General features: G+C 52.7%; 1 protein-coding gene across 3 annotated transcripts in view; it reads left to right on the top strand.

Annotated features, from left to right (window-relative positions):
- Positions 1-519: 519 nt before the first annotated feature.
- Positions 520-13867, top strand: part of LOC127586577 (actin-like protein 6B) — a 29931-nt gene continuing 16583 nt past the window's right edge. For 2 of the 3 annotated variants that reach the window (XM_052044636.1, XM_052044638.1), the window contains exons 1-7: positions 520-660; positions 5596-5672; positions 6911-7076; positions 7920-8020; positions 9166-9263; positions 11127-11221; positions 13270-13376. In XM_052044636.1, coding sequence (XP_051900596.1) covers positions 636-660; positions 5596-5672; positions 6911-7076; positions 7920-8020; positions 9166-9263; positions 11127-11221; positions 13270-13376 — 669 coding nt within the window. In that variant the 5' untranslated portion in view covers positions 520-635. Of the gene's footprint in view, positions 661-800; positions 818-5595; positions 5673-6910; positions 7077-7919; positions 8021-9165; positions 9264-11126; positions 11222-13269; positions 13377-13867 lie in introns of those variants that run through there. The other variant, XM_052044637.1, reaches the window with a different exon arrangement.

A 13867-nucleotide genomic window follows, 5' to 3' on the forward strand; every position in this document is an offset into this window, starting at 1 on the left:
TTAACATTTACTGCATATTTGTACAACTGCATAACGATTTTAAAATGTACTGCATATTTGTACAACTGCATAAAATTTTTAACATTTACTGCATATTTGTACAACCTGCATAACGATTTTAAAATGTACTGCATAATTGTACAACTGCATAAAAATTTTTAACATTTTTACTGCATAATTGTACAACTGCATAAAATTTTTAACATTTTTACTGCATATTGTACAACTGCATAAAATTTTTAACATTTACTGCATATTTGTACAACTGCATAAAAAAATCTACTGCATTATTGCCAATTTGTCTTGCCCTGAACGATGAGCAGAAGGGTAAAAGACGTTGCCATCTGCAACCTTCCCCCCCCCCCCCCCCCCCCCCCGCATCTTTAAGTTTGGAAATAATGATGCAGATCATTTGCTACCTGCGCCTTTAATATTTCTGTTGGCATCAGGAAATTGCTTTCTGCATCCTGGGAGGGGCAAAGACTTTGAGTCCAAAGGAAGCGGCTTGCTGGGGCTTTTTGCAATATCTCTGCCTGCAGCGTGATACATTTCAGTCTACGATAGGCTGACCCAGCAGAGGAGACCTCCTGCATATTTCCCGTCCCCTTTCATTGTATAGAAGGCAGTGTCCAGCTATGAGCGGCGGGGTTTATGGGGGAGGTGAGTTCCACCGAGGAAACGCAGTCTTCATGATGCATTTTAATGGCATTTTGTGCAAATGTCGGATGCATGCATGCATGCAACGGGAGAGAGGATAACATACAGTGCTGGGGTTAAACTGAACGTGAGGCCCTGTTAAAACTGATGCTTCAGAGCGGTGAGGATTGTTGGCAGTCTAAAATTGGACAGAATGCAATGCAATGGGTTTTGATTGTGCTTTCGTTATTGCCTGCTGGACCGGGCGGTGGGAGCCCCTTCTGTGCAGCCCCCCCCCCCCCTCCTCCTCCTCCTCCTCCCCCCACCCTGTGGTTCATTTGTTTGTGACAGGGTTTGGATGGGATGGGATGGGGGGGGGGGGGTTGCTGCTTAATTGTGGATTCTAGCCACCCTCTCAGCTGGGATGGGCCAGCCACGAAGCTGAGGGAGGTGTGAAGGTGGCAGTACACAGGAAGGTCCCACTTCACGCTCTCCCATCGGGCAGAAGATACAGGAGCCTGAGGGCACGTACCACCAGAGTTAAGGACAGCTTCTACCCCACTGTGATAAGACTATTGAACGGTTCCCTTATAGGATGAGATGGGCTCTTGATAGGATGAGATGGGCTCTTGATAGGATGAGATGGGCTCTTGATCTCATGATCTACCTTGTTGTGACCTCGCACCTTATTGCACTGCACTTTCTCTGTAGCTGTGACACTTTACTCTGTACTGTTATTGTTTTTACCTGCACTACCTCAATGCACTCTGTACTAACCCAACGTAACTGCACTGTGTAATGAATTGACCTGTACGATCGGTTTGCAAGGACAAGTTTTTCACTGGACCGCGGTACAAGTGACAATAATAAACCAAGACCAATACCTCTTGATTGGGGGGGGGGTGGGGCTATACCTTGCCCCCATCTGTGTCCTCCCGTCGAAAACATAAAGAGTTTGACGTAAATATGTCGAGGGATGCTGCTGCTTTCTTGCAAAGAAGAAGACCTCTGCATGACCTCTGTCCGGGGATGGGCCACCCCTTGTCACTGGGAGCTGGAGTTGGCTCTTTGAGCCTGAGGTACCATTCCCCAACCTTGGCTCCACCTTCCCTGCTTGTTCCCCGTAACCTACGGACCAAATCGCTCTCCACACTCTCTCTTGGCCTTGAATTCTCTCTGGGTAGGAGAAAAAATTCCAAAGAGGAACTTGAAGAAATTCCTCCTCATCTCATGGACCAGTTGGACCTTTTTCCGTGATGTATGGCCATCTCCGTCCCAGGGATCCCACGCTCTGCAGTGGTGTCCTGAGTCCTAGATTTGCCTGTATTGGGGAGAAATGTTTTCTCTCAACATTTACACTTCAATTGCGTTACCTCCCTTCCTCGTGAACTCCATTGAGTGTGGGCCCAGCCTTTCCCTGTCAGACAACCCCTTTGTCCCAGGAACCAACTGACCAATGGATAGATGGGTACTTGATGGGCCAAATGGCCTTTTTTTTGCACTGAATGCCTATTTCTATGGACTTTCTCTGAAATTGGTTTATTATTGTCACATGTACCAAGGTACAGTGACAAACTTTGTTTTGCTGCCATCCATACAGATCATTTCATCACATCAGTACATCGAGGTAGTACAAGGGAAAAGCAATAACAGAATGCAGAATAAAGTGTTACAGTTACAGAGAAAGTGCAGTGCAGGCAGACAATAAGATGCAAGGGCCACGATGAGGTAGATCGTGAGCTCAAGAGTCCATGTTACTAAGGGACTGTTCAGTAGTTTTATAACAGTGGGATAGAAGCTGTCCTTGAGCTTGGTGGTACGTGCTTTCAGGATTTTGTATCTCCTGCCCGATGGGAGGGGGGAGAAGAGAGAATGACCGGGGTGGGGGGGGGGGGGGGGGTCTTTGATTATGTTGGCTGTTTTAACCGAGGGCAGCGAGAAATGTAGACAGAGTCCATGGAGGGGAGGCTGGTTTTTGTGCTGCACTGGGCTGTGTCCACAGCTCTCTGCAGTTTCTTGCGGTCCTGGGCAGAGCAGTTGCCATTGGATACTTTCTACGGTGCATCTACTCCAAGGCACAGCTATCCCCCTTGTAAATAGATATAGATATTTATTTATTAGTCCCATGTACATCAAAACACACAGTGAAATACATCCTTTTGCGTTACTGAGAATGTGCTGGGGGCAGCCCGCAAGTGTCGCCCCTCTTCCAGCGCCAACATAGCACGCCCACAACTTCCTAACCCATCCGTCTTTGGAATGTGGGAGGAAACTGGAGCACCCGGAGGAAACCCACGCAGACACGGGGAGAACGTACAAACTCCTTACAGACAGCGGCCGGAATTGAATAGCGTTACGCTAACCACTACTCTGTATTTCTCCAGGGGAGGTCTCGCCCTACACTGTACATTTGTAGCGAGACTTCCCATCCCTTATCTCTCTTTGCTGTGAAGGCCAGCGTTTGGTTTGCCTTCCTTGTTTCTGGGTGTACCTGCGTGCATGAGATTCCTCTGTGGAGCAGCTTTCATTCCCAACTCTCTGCCCCCATTTCCACTTCCCACCCTCCTCACCATAAAACTTCCTGACTAATATCAATGGAAGCCTCTCAACTATCGGACATTGCCCTCACGCACTGTAATGTGAATTGACTTGAGACGCTGAGTGGCTGTTTAGAGTCATGGAGCCATACGGCACAGAAATAGGCCCTACAGCCCAACTTGTCCATGCTGACCAAGATGTCTGTCCAAGTTAGTCCCTTTTGGGCCATATCCCTCTAAGCCTTTCCTATCCATGTACCTGTCCAAATGTCTTTTAAATGTAAATGTTAATGAACCTGCCTCAACTAGTTCCTCTGGCAGCTTGCTCCACGGATGCATGACCCTCTGTGAAAAAGTTGCCCCTCAGGTCCCTCTCTCTGGTGGGGAACAAGACCTTGTGCATTCACTCTTGGTAAGCCCCTCATGGTTTTATACACCTCTATAAGGTCACCCCCTCAGTCTCCGACGCTCCAAGGAATAAAGTCCCAGCCTGTCCAACCTCTCCCTACAACTCAGGCCCTCGAGTCCTGGCAACATCCTCGTAAATCTTCTTTGCATTCTTTCTAGCTTAGTGATGTCTTTACTGTCCAGCAACAGGATTCAGGAACAGCTTCTTCCCCTCCACCATCAGATTTCTGAACAGTCCATGAACTCGTTATTCCTTTTTTTTTGCACTATTTCTTTAATTTGTAATTTATAGTAATTTTTATGTCTATGCACTGTACTGCTGCCTCAAATCAACAAATTTCATGACATGTAGGTCAGAGATAATATTCTGATATTGTCCCAGTTCGATGAGCAATGGGAAGTCATTGGGATTGTAACAACAGCAGGTGCCTGTAACTGCTCTGCCCAGGACTGCAAGAAACTGCAGAGAGTTGTGGACACAGCTTAGCGCATCACGGACACCAGCCTCCCCTCCATGGTCTACACCTCTCGCTGTCTCGGCGAAGCAGCCAGCATAATCAAAGACCCCACCCACCCGGGTCATTCTCTCTTCTCTCCTCTTCCATTGGGTAGAGGATACAGGAGCCTGAGGGCACGTACCACCAGACTTAAGGACAGCTTCTACCCCACTGTGATAAGACTATTGAATGGTTCCCTCATACAATGAGATGGACTCTGATCTCACGATCTACCTTGTTGTGACCTTGCACCTTATTGCACTGCACTTTCTCTGTAGCTGTGACACTTTACTCTGTACTGTTATCGTTTTCACCTGTGCTACATCAATGCACTCTGTACTAACCCGATGTAACTGCACTGTGTAATGAATTGACCTGTACGATCGGTTTGTATGACAGGTTTTTAACTGGACCTCAGTACAAGTGACAATAATAAACCAATCCCAATAATGTAATGAAACTTCCTGAGGTGCTTGACACTGAGGTGCATTAGGCAGATGCCTGAAAACCGAAGGGGTAGTTTTAGAGGAGGGGGAGGAAGCAGAGAGGGAATTCCAGAGCTTGGACCTCAATGAGCTGAAGGTGTGGTCCCCAATAGCAGAGCAATGGACAGTGTGAATGTATTGATTCAGAATAAGATTTATTATCACTGACTTGTATGACGTGCAGTGTGTTGTTTTGCGGCGGCAGTACGGTACAAAGACACAAAATCATTATAGATTACAAAAATAGATAAACAGTGCAAAAGAGGAATAACGAGGTAGTGTTCATGGGCTCATGGACCGTTCAGAAATCTGATGGCGGTGGGGAAGAAGCTGTTCCTGAATCATTGAGTGTGGGTCTTCAGGCTCCTGTACCTCCTCCCCGATGGTAGTAACGAGAAGGGGGCATATCCCGGATGGTGAGGGTCCTGAGTGTGGGATTCCACCTTCGTGAGGATGTCCTCGATGGTGGGGAGGGTTGTGTCCATGATGGAGCTGGCTGAGTCTACGACCCTCTGCGGCCTCTTTCGATCCTCCGCATTGGAGCGTCCGGTGATGCAACCAGTCAGAACACTCCCCGCCGGACATCTGTAAGAAGCCACAGCGGGAGAAGCCCAGTGATTGTGCCTTCGTTATTGGCTTGGGTTGCGTGTGGAGGTGGAGGGCAGCAAGACCATCGGGGGATTTGAACGGGAGGGGGAGAATCTCAAGATGGACACCTTGCAGGATCGGGAGCCGGTGCGGGTGAACGAACACAGGGAGAGGGGAAGTTAGTGAGGAGATCAGAAAGACTAGAGGCTGCTTTGTAGCAGCAAGGGTAGACCGTCCATTGCAGAGGTACTCTCTGAGGGGTGGCACAGATATAAAGTGAATACCCTTGTCTTATCGAGGTCCGGTGATCAGAGTTGGAACCTGGTGCCTCAAACTATTCCTGTAACATGCATCGGATGTAAGTCATCCACGTTAACCAGCGCTGAGCGTTTGTTTGTGTCTCTGCGGGCTCCTGCTAAGCACATGTGTGTCCCTTTCCTTCAGATGAGGTGGGAGCTCTCGTCTTTGACATCGGTTCCTACACCGTGAGAGCTGGTTACGCCGGAGAAGACTGCCCGAAGGTACAGTAATGGCACCACCTTGCCATCTACCGCACATCTGCTGTTGTCATTCACTGCCACCAACCCCCCTCTCCTTTCCGAGCTCCCTGCACTCGAAATACAAGTCCTGTTAACCTACACGCCTTTGAATCCCAAGGTGCTTGTATGTTTAGAACACAACAAACCGGTACAGCACAGGAACAGGCCCACGATGTTGTGCCAACCAAATTAAGCTAATGACACCTAATTAGACTTGTCCCTTCTGCCTATTCCTCTGTTCTCGGCACTTTCGTGTGCCCATCTAAACACATCTTCCTCCACCACCACCCCTGGCAGCACATTCCAGGTATCCACCACTCTCTGTGTTTTTAAAATAAAAACTTGCCCTGCACATCTCTTTTGAGCTGACCCCCTCTCACCTTAAGTGCATGCACTCTGGTATTAGACATTTTAATCCTGGGAAAAAGATACCCACTGTCTACTCCATCTACGCCTCATTTTTATAAACCTCTATCAGGTCTCCCCTCAGCCTCCGACACTCCAGAGAAAACAAACCGAGTTTGTCCAACCTCTCCTTATAGCTCATGCCCTCTAATCCAGGCAGCATCCTGGTGAACCTCTTCTGCACCCTCTCCAAAGCCTCCACATCCTTCCTGTAACGGGGGCGACCAGAATTGAATGCAATACTCCAGATGCAGTCCAATCAGAGTTTTATAAAGCTGCAACATAACTTCTTGACTCTTGAATTCAGCGCCTTGACTAATAAAGGCAAGCGTGTCACACGCCTTCTTTACCGCCCTATCAACTTGTACAGCCACTTTCAGGGAGCTATGGACCTGGACCCCAAGATCCCTCTGTACATCAACGCTGCTAAGGGTCCTGCCATTAACTGTGCACTGTACCTTTACATTTGATCTCCCAAATTGCAGCATCTCACACTTGCCTGGATTAAACTGCATCTGCCATCTCTCTGCCCATATCTGCAATTGATCTATATCCCGTTGTATCCATTGGCAATCTCCTGCACTTATCCACAACGCCACCAATCTTTGTATCATCTGCGGACTTACTAACCCACCCATCCACGTTTTTATCCAGGTCATCTATATACATCACACACAGCAGTGTCCCGGTACCTTAAACAGCAGAGGTCCCAGTGCATTAAAAGTGCTGGGCACTTGTCTTCTTCCAGTGAGCTGAGGTTAGAGACCAGGATGAATGTTTGCCTGCTCTCTCACTGTCCACCTTCGCTTCTTCAGGCTGACTTCCCCACCACCGTGGGGCTCCTCAACCACGATGAGACGGCACTGGATATCGACGGCGATAAGGACACCAAGTCGGGGAAGACTTACTACATCGATACCAACTCGCTACACGTTCCCCGGGAGGGAGTGGAGGTCATCTCGCCCCTGAAGAATGCGATGAGTGAGTAACAGCAGTGAGGAGGCAGCGGATTTAAACCCCTCAACACCTTGCCCTGTGCCCTCCTGGTTCGCCAGGCGGATCCACTATCTCCCTGGTGGACTAGAGGTTCCCTGGAAACTGGTCCATCCCTTTGTGTGGCACAGGAACCCTCATGATCCACACTGTCCCATCACACACTCCCGGGGTCAGACACAGTGAAGCTCCCTCTACACCGTCCCATCACACACTCCCGGGGTCAGACACAGAGTGAAGCTCCCTCTACACTGTCCCATCACACACTCCCAGGTGATGTGGGGATGTAACATTCCAAAAGTGCTATGTAAATGCAGTTTGATTATTTTCCCTCTATTCCGTTTTCCCCACATCTTCTTCTGGATTGTCTCTCCTCTGTGCTCGCTCTCTCTCAGTTTCTTTCCAGTTTCTCCTCCTGAGAACCCTCCCAAACCTCCTCTGCCCCTTTGAACACTCCTCCTTCCCCTGTACCCTCTCTCTTTACCCCAACCGCTGTCTGTAAGGAGTTTGTACGCTCTCCCCGTGTCTGCGTGGGTTTCCTCCGGGTGCTCCGGTTTCCTCCCACATTCCAAAGACGTACGGGTTAGGAAGTTGCGGGCGTTCTACGTTGGCGCCGGAAGCGTGGCGACACTTGCGGGCTGCCCCCCCCCCCAGAACACTCTACGCAAAAGATGCATTTCACTGTGTGTTTCGATGTACGTGTGATGAGTAACGATATCTTATCTCTAACCCCCCCCCCTCCCTCCCTACCTCCTCTCTAACCCTCTCTCCCCGCACCCCCATTATTGCTGACCTTACATGGTGACTGTTGCTCTCTTCTGCCCCCTGCAGTCGAGGACTGGGACTGCTTCCAGGCCATCCTGGACCACACCTACACCAAGCACATCAAGTCGGAGCCCAACCTGCACCCCGTCCTCATGTCGGAGGCGCCGGTGAGCTGAAGCGGAGACCTGCACGGAGCCCTGGGGCTGCGGACCAGGGGCCCGCGCAGGACGTGGTCACGTTGCTACAGAGGCCAGTCCTCTGTGACTGATGGTGGGGGTGGGTGGAAGGAAGGGGAGATGGAACCGTTGTGCTGAGAGGACACATCAGTGATAGTGCGGGAGGGGGAGTTGAAGTGACTGGCGGCGGGGAGATGCAGGTCGCGGTTACGGACAGAGCGCAGGCGTTCTGCGAAACAGTCGCCTAGTCTGCGTTTGGTCTCACCTATGTAGAGGAGGCCACACTGGGAGCACCGAATGCAGTAGGTGATATTAAGGGAGGTGCAGGTGAATCTCTGTCTCACCGGAAAGGACTGTTTGGGTCCCTGGATGGAGGTGGTGTAGGGGCAGGTGTTACACATTCCAGCATCTGCAGTCCTTTTGTTTCTCTAAGGAGGTGGACATCTGGGAACGTCCACCCCACCCAAACACCGCCCTTCTGGGGGGGGGGGGGGGGGGGGCGCGGGAGGTCCCATCACTCACGGCACGGGGTCTCCGAGCTCTCTCGGTGATTGAAGTCCCCGCCGTCGGGGAGGGAAGCTCGGCAGGGAGGTGGGAAGCTGGGGGAGAGGTCCCAGAGAGGGGGAACGGAAAGCCGGAGGTTGGGGGGGGGGGGGGTGTGGATGGGAAGAATGAGATACAGGATGGATGTGGGGTCAGTGTGAGTGGGTGGTTGACGGCCAGCGAGGGAGTGGAGCTCGAGAGGGAGGTGGGGTGGGAGAGTGAGAGAGGGGCAGGGAGAGGGATAGTGGGGTTTGGGAAAGGGGGTGGGGTGGGGGGAATCCCTCCCCACATCTCCCCCTCCCCACATCTACTCCCTGCCCCCTTCCCCTTCCCATCTAGCCCCTCCCCCTTGATGGGCGGAAGGGCCTGTTCCGGTCCTTCCCGCGCCATTTGTTTGAGGCGGGGCTGGGGAAGGGGGGATCCCGGGGGTTGGGTGGGGGGCAGGAGAGGCGCGGAGGGCCGCGGGGCTGAGGAGGGGGATCCGAGGGGGGGTCGTGGGTGAGGAGGGGGGATCCGGAGGGTGGGGGGGGCGGAGGGGGAGGCATGTCACGTTGCCCCTCTGCTGACCGGGCCACGCCTCTGCTTGCTTCCAGTGGAACACCAGGGCCAAGCGGGAGAAACTGACGGAGCTGATGTTTGAGCATTACAGCATCCCCGCCTTCTTCCTCTGCAAGACCGCAGTGCTCACGGCGTATCCTCCCAGCCCAGCCGACCCCACCGTGAGTCAGCACCGGGGCGCAAGGACCGCCTCGGCCGCACTGCGCCCGCCTGGCCGAGGAGCGGGCCTGTGCGTCAGGGTCCCGGTCAGGGGCCATCCCCTCCCCTCCCCTCCCCTCCCCGCCAGCTGCCCAAGTCTTCGTTGCCTTCGAACCTGCAGCGGTACAGCACAGGAACAGGCCATTTGGCCCACCGTGTCTGATGCCAGCCTTACTAGCCCCATCTGCCTGCACGTGGTCCCCTATCCCTCTATTCCCTGCCTCTTAAACCCCCACTATCGTATCTGCCTCCACCCGCGCCGGCAGCCCGTTCCAGGCACCCACCACTCTCTGTGCCCCGCACATCCCCTTTAAACTTCCCCCTCCCACCTTAAATGCATGTCCTCTAGTACTTGGCGTTTCTACCCTGGGAAGGAGATTTGGTCTACCCTAACAAAGTCTCTCATAATCTAATAAACCTCTATCAGGTCTCCCGTCAGCCTCCAGAGAAAACAACCCCATCTGTCCAACCTCTCCTTCTAGCTCATACCCTCTATTCCAGGCAGCGTCCTGGTGAGCCTCTTCTGCACCCAATCTGCTGGAGGAACTCGGGTCGAGCAGCGTCTGTGGGAGACGACGGCAGCGTTTCAAGCTGAAACGTCGGCAGTTCCACCCCCCCCCCCCCCACCACAGATGCTGCTCGATCCGCTGAGTTCCTCTAGCAGATTGTCTGCTGTTTCCTCAGCTCTTGTTTTCCTGCCCCAATCCCTCAGCGATGGTCAATCCCCCCCCCCCCCCCCCCCCCCCCCGCAGCTCAAGGATTCAAGGATTCGACCTCCGCAGTTTTACCTCTGAAGGTGCTCTGGTTATTTGGCTCTGCTAGTTACCCTTGGACCAGCAGTGGTTCTGTGGACAGCGACCTGTCTACCCTCTCGAGGTTTTTGGTTCAAGTCCTACTCCAGAGACTCGAGGCGATAATCGAGGCCGATGTCCCAGCACGATGCTGAGGGAGAGTTGTACAGCCAGAGATTCTGAGGGGATAATCCATTAAACTGAGGCCTCGCCTTCCCTGTCTTCCCCTCTTGCCTTCCCCCCTCCTGTTTTCCCCTTTGCCCCCTCCTGTTCCTTGTCTCATGCCCCCCCACCTCCCCTCTTCCCCACCCCTCCTCCCCCTTTGCCCTCCCCATTTACCTGTTCCCCCCTCCCTTTCCCAAACCCCACTATCCCTCTCTCGCTCTCCACCCCATCTCCCTCTCGAGCTCCCTACTCTCCCCTTTCCCCCCTCTGTCTCCCGTTACCCCTCTCTTGTGCTACCCCCTCTCCTCTCTCCCACTCCCGTCTTCCCTCCGCCCCCTTCAAGTTCCGGTCAATTTTCACCCACAAAAAAAATGATGATCTGCTCCTTGCCCCTTCTCACAGCCTGTGGGATCTTGCTGTACGCGGACCGCTGCGTTTTAGTGTGGTGACGCTGGCCGACCCTGGGGACCCCACCCTGGGTGTGGAGTGAGTGGGGCCTCCCTGTGGCTGTGAAACGTGCCGTCCGTCCTTGCACCCGAAGCTTTGCGGAGCCCTTTCTGTGGGCTGCTCCCTCCCTCCCAGTGGGGGGCTCTGTCCCTCCTGCTGGGACGAGACAATCGTGCAGGCCATTTCCCTCTGGGTGGGGGGTGGTGAGTTGGGGGCTGTAAGCCACGGCGGGAGCTCAGCCATGGGGGGGGGGGGCGGGGAGGGAAGGGGTGGCTGGTCTGGTGGAGGAGGCGAGGGAGGGAAGGGGTTGGGGGGGGGTGGGTAGCCGAGAACGCTGGCAGTCTCTCCCCGCGGACCATCCTCAGTGTGTCCTTGACTTCGTCCCCTCGCTGCAGCTTCGCCAACGGCCGCTCCACGGGGCTGGTCCTGGACAGTGGGGCCACGCACACCACCGCCATCCCCGTCCACGATGGCTACGTCCTCCAGCAAGGTGAGAGCGGCTCCGGGAGCGGGGTGGGGGGAATCCCTCCCCTCCCCTCCCCACATCTCCCCCCCACCAACATCTCCCCCTCCAATCCCCACATCATCCCCTCCCCTCCCCCTCACCACATCTCCCCCTCCCCTCCCCTCACCACATCTCCCCCTCCCCACATCTCCCTCTCCCCTCTCCTCCCCTCCCTACATCTCCCCCTCCCCTCCCTGCCATTCCGTCCGAGGGCGCCCCTCTCGCCTGTCGGGGAGACGATCTGGGGTCTCCCAAAGTGATACACGGAACGGTGTGGCAGAGAGGGTCATCCGCCGGGGTCTCCCTATCCACCGCCTGCCCAACAGGACCCAACTTTGTGTGTGTGTGCGTGCGTGCGTGTGTGTGTCGTTTGGTTGGGTCCCTGGGTGTGCATTCTCCGTAAACGGTCTGGGACCGGGTGTAGGTCCCCGTAGACGGTCAGTGTCAGGCTGTCTAAGCCAGTCCCATTTGCCAGTGTCTGGCCCATAACCTTCCAAACCTTTCCTATCCATGTACCTGTCCAACTGTCTTTTGAAAGTTGTTATTGTACCTGCCTCAAACCTGGAATAAACCTCAACGTCAGTAAAGGTGAGAATGCAAGAACTGGATTGTTGCTAAAACCGGTGTCCTTTTGGGGAAGGGAATCTGCCATCCTTACCTGGTCTGACCATAAACATGACTTCAAGTCTATAAAAGTGGGTGCAGCTTAATTTCCTCTGTGGTCCCAATTGTGCTGGGATGACCATCAATGCTCACATCCTGTGAACGAAGATTTTTTAAAAAGTTATATAACCTCCACTCTTTCCCCCACACCCCTGATTGCTTTGCCCTTGAGTATTTTTCCAACAGCCTTTGAAAGATTCCCTATTATTGGTATTGGTTTATTATTGTCACTTGTACTGAGGTACAGTAAAAAAAACTTGTCTTGCGTACCGTTTGCACAGATCACAGTGCATTGAGGTAGTACAGGGTAAAACAATAACAGAATACAGAGTAAAGTGTCACAGCTACAGGGGAGTGCATTGTAGGTAGACAATAAGGTGTAAGGTAGATCATGAGGTCAAGAGTCCATCATCATATCAGGGAACTGTTCGATAGTCTTATCACAGTGGGGTAGAAGCTGTCCTTGAGCCTGGTGGTATGTGCCTTCAGGCTCCTGTATCTTCTGCCTGATGGGAGAGGGGAGAAGAGAGAATGTCCCGGGTGGGTGGGGTCTTTGATTATGTCAGCTGCTTCACCAAGGCAGCAAGAGATATAGACAGAGTCCACAGAGGGGAGGCTGGTTTCCGTGATGTGCTGGGCTGTGTCCACAACTTCGTTTCCACTTGATTCTGTTTCCAATGCCCCATCAGGCTGCGTTTCCAAACTTTAACGCCTGTTGCCTAAAGTAAAAACTGGTTGGTGTCTAGTTTTAGGTCAGTGGGAAGCTCTTTCGCCTCTGACTCAGAAGCTTTTGCAATTAAGTCTCCGGCCTGGAGACGTAAGCACAAGAATCCAGGCTGATGCTCCGGTGCAGTGCGGAGGGAGTGCCTCACTGCTAGTGGGGCTGTCTTTAAGACGAGATGTTCGACTGAGAGCCTATTGTTCTCAAACGTGGATGTAGATGGTTCCATGGTGCTGTTTTGAAGAAGAGAGGTTAAATACCGGTGTCCTGGCCAATCAGTCAACATCGGAGGGAGATACAAGAGACAGCAGATGCTGGAGTCTGGAGCAACACGCAAAACGCTGGAGGAACTCGGTCAGGCAGTGGCTCAGTGGGTCCAGACAGAAACGTCAACCATCTATCTCCCTCCACAGATGCCGCCTGACCCGCTGAGTTCCTCGAGCAGTTTGCTTTACGTTCACTAAATGGGATCAAGGTGGGAGCCTGCAGTGCTACCGGTCACTAGGTTTACCTGGGTTAACTGCATTGAGCACATTTCAAAAGAGGGCTTCATTGTCTCCAAAGAGCTTTGGGATGTTGTCAAAGGTGCTACAGAGATGCTCGACTTGCTAATCTGTGCGCATGTGCTATGTGTTCTTGCTCCCTGCAGGTATCGTTAAGTCACCGCTGGCAGGGGACTTCATTTCAATGCAGTGCAGGGAGCTGTTTCAGGAGATGAACATGGAGATCACCCCCCCTTATACCATTGCCTCGAAGGTACGCTACACAGGAGGAGCGTTGCGGCTACGCAGGGGGGATGTCGCATGGATAGGAAAGGTTGAGAGGGATATGGGCCAAATGCAGGCAAATGGGACCAGCTTAGATGGGGATCTTGGTCAGCAGGGATGAGTTAGGCCAAAGGGCCCGTTTCCGTGCTGTGACTCTTGTGACTCCATGAGAGACCCTTCAGACCTGAGAAAGAGGGAAATGTTAGTCTGGGAGGCAGACGTATGTGGATGAAACCAAGTCAAAGTCGAGTTTATTGTCGTGTGCACATGCGCAACGATAAACTTACTTACAGCAGTATCAAAGAAGCAGCATTCACAAGCAAAACAAATTGCACCCAAATTTTTCATAAAACACGATTAGAACAAAAAAAGTCCATTGTAGTGCAAAGAGGTCATGGTGTTGCTGTACTGAGGTAGTGATTAGGGTCGTGCCGGTTGGTTCAAGAACCAAATGGTTGAAGGGAAGTAGCTGTTCCTGAC

This window comes from Pristis pectinata, chromosome 37 (assembly GCF_009764475.1).
Source record: "Pristis pectinata isolate sPriPec2 chromosome 37, sPriPec2.1.pri, whole genome shotgun sequence".
Lineage (NCBI taxonomy): Eukaryota > Metazoa > Chordata > Chondrichthyes > Rhinopristiformes > Pristidae > Pristis > Pristis pectinata.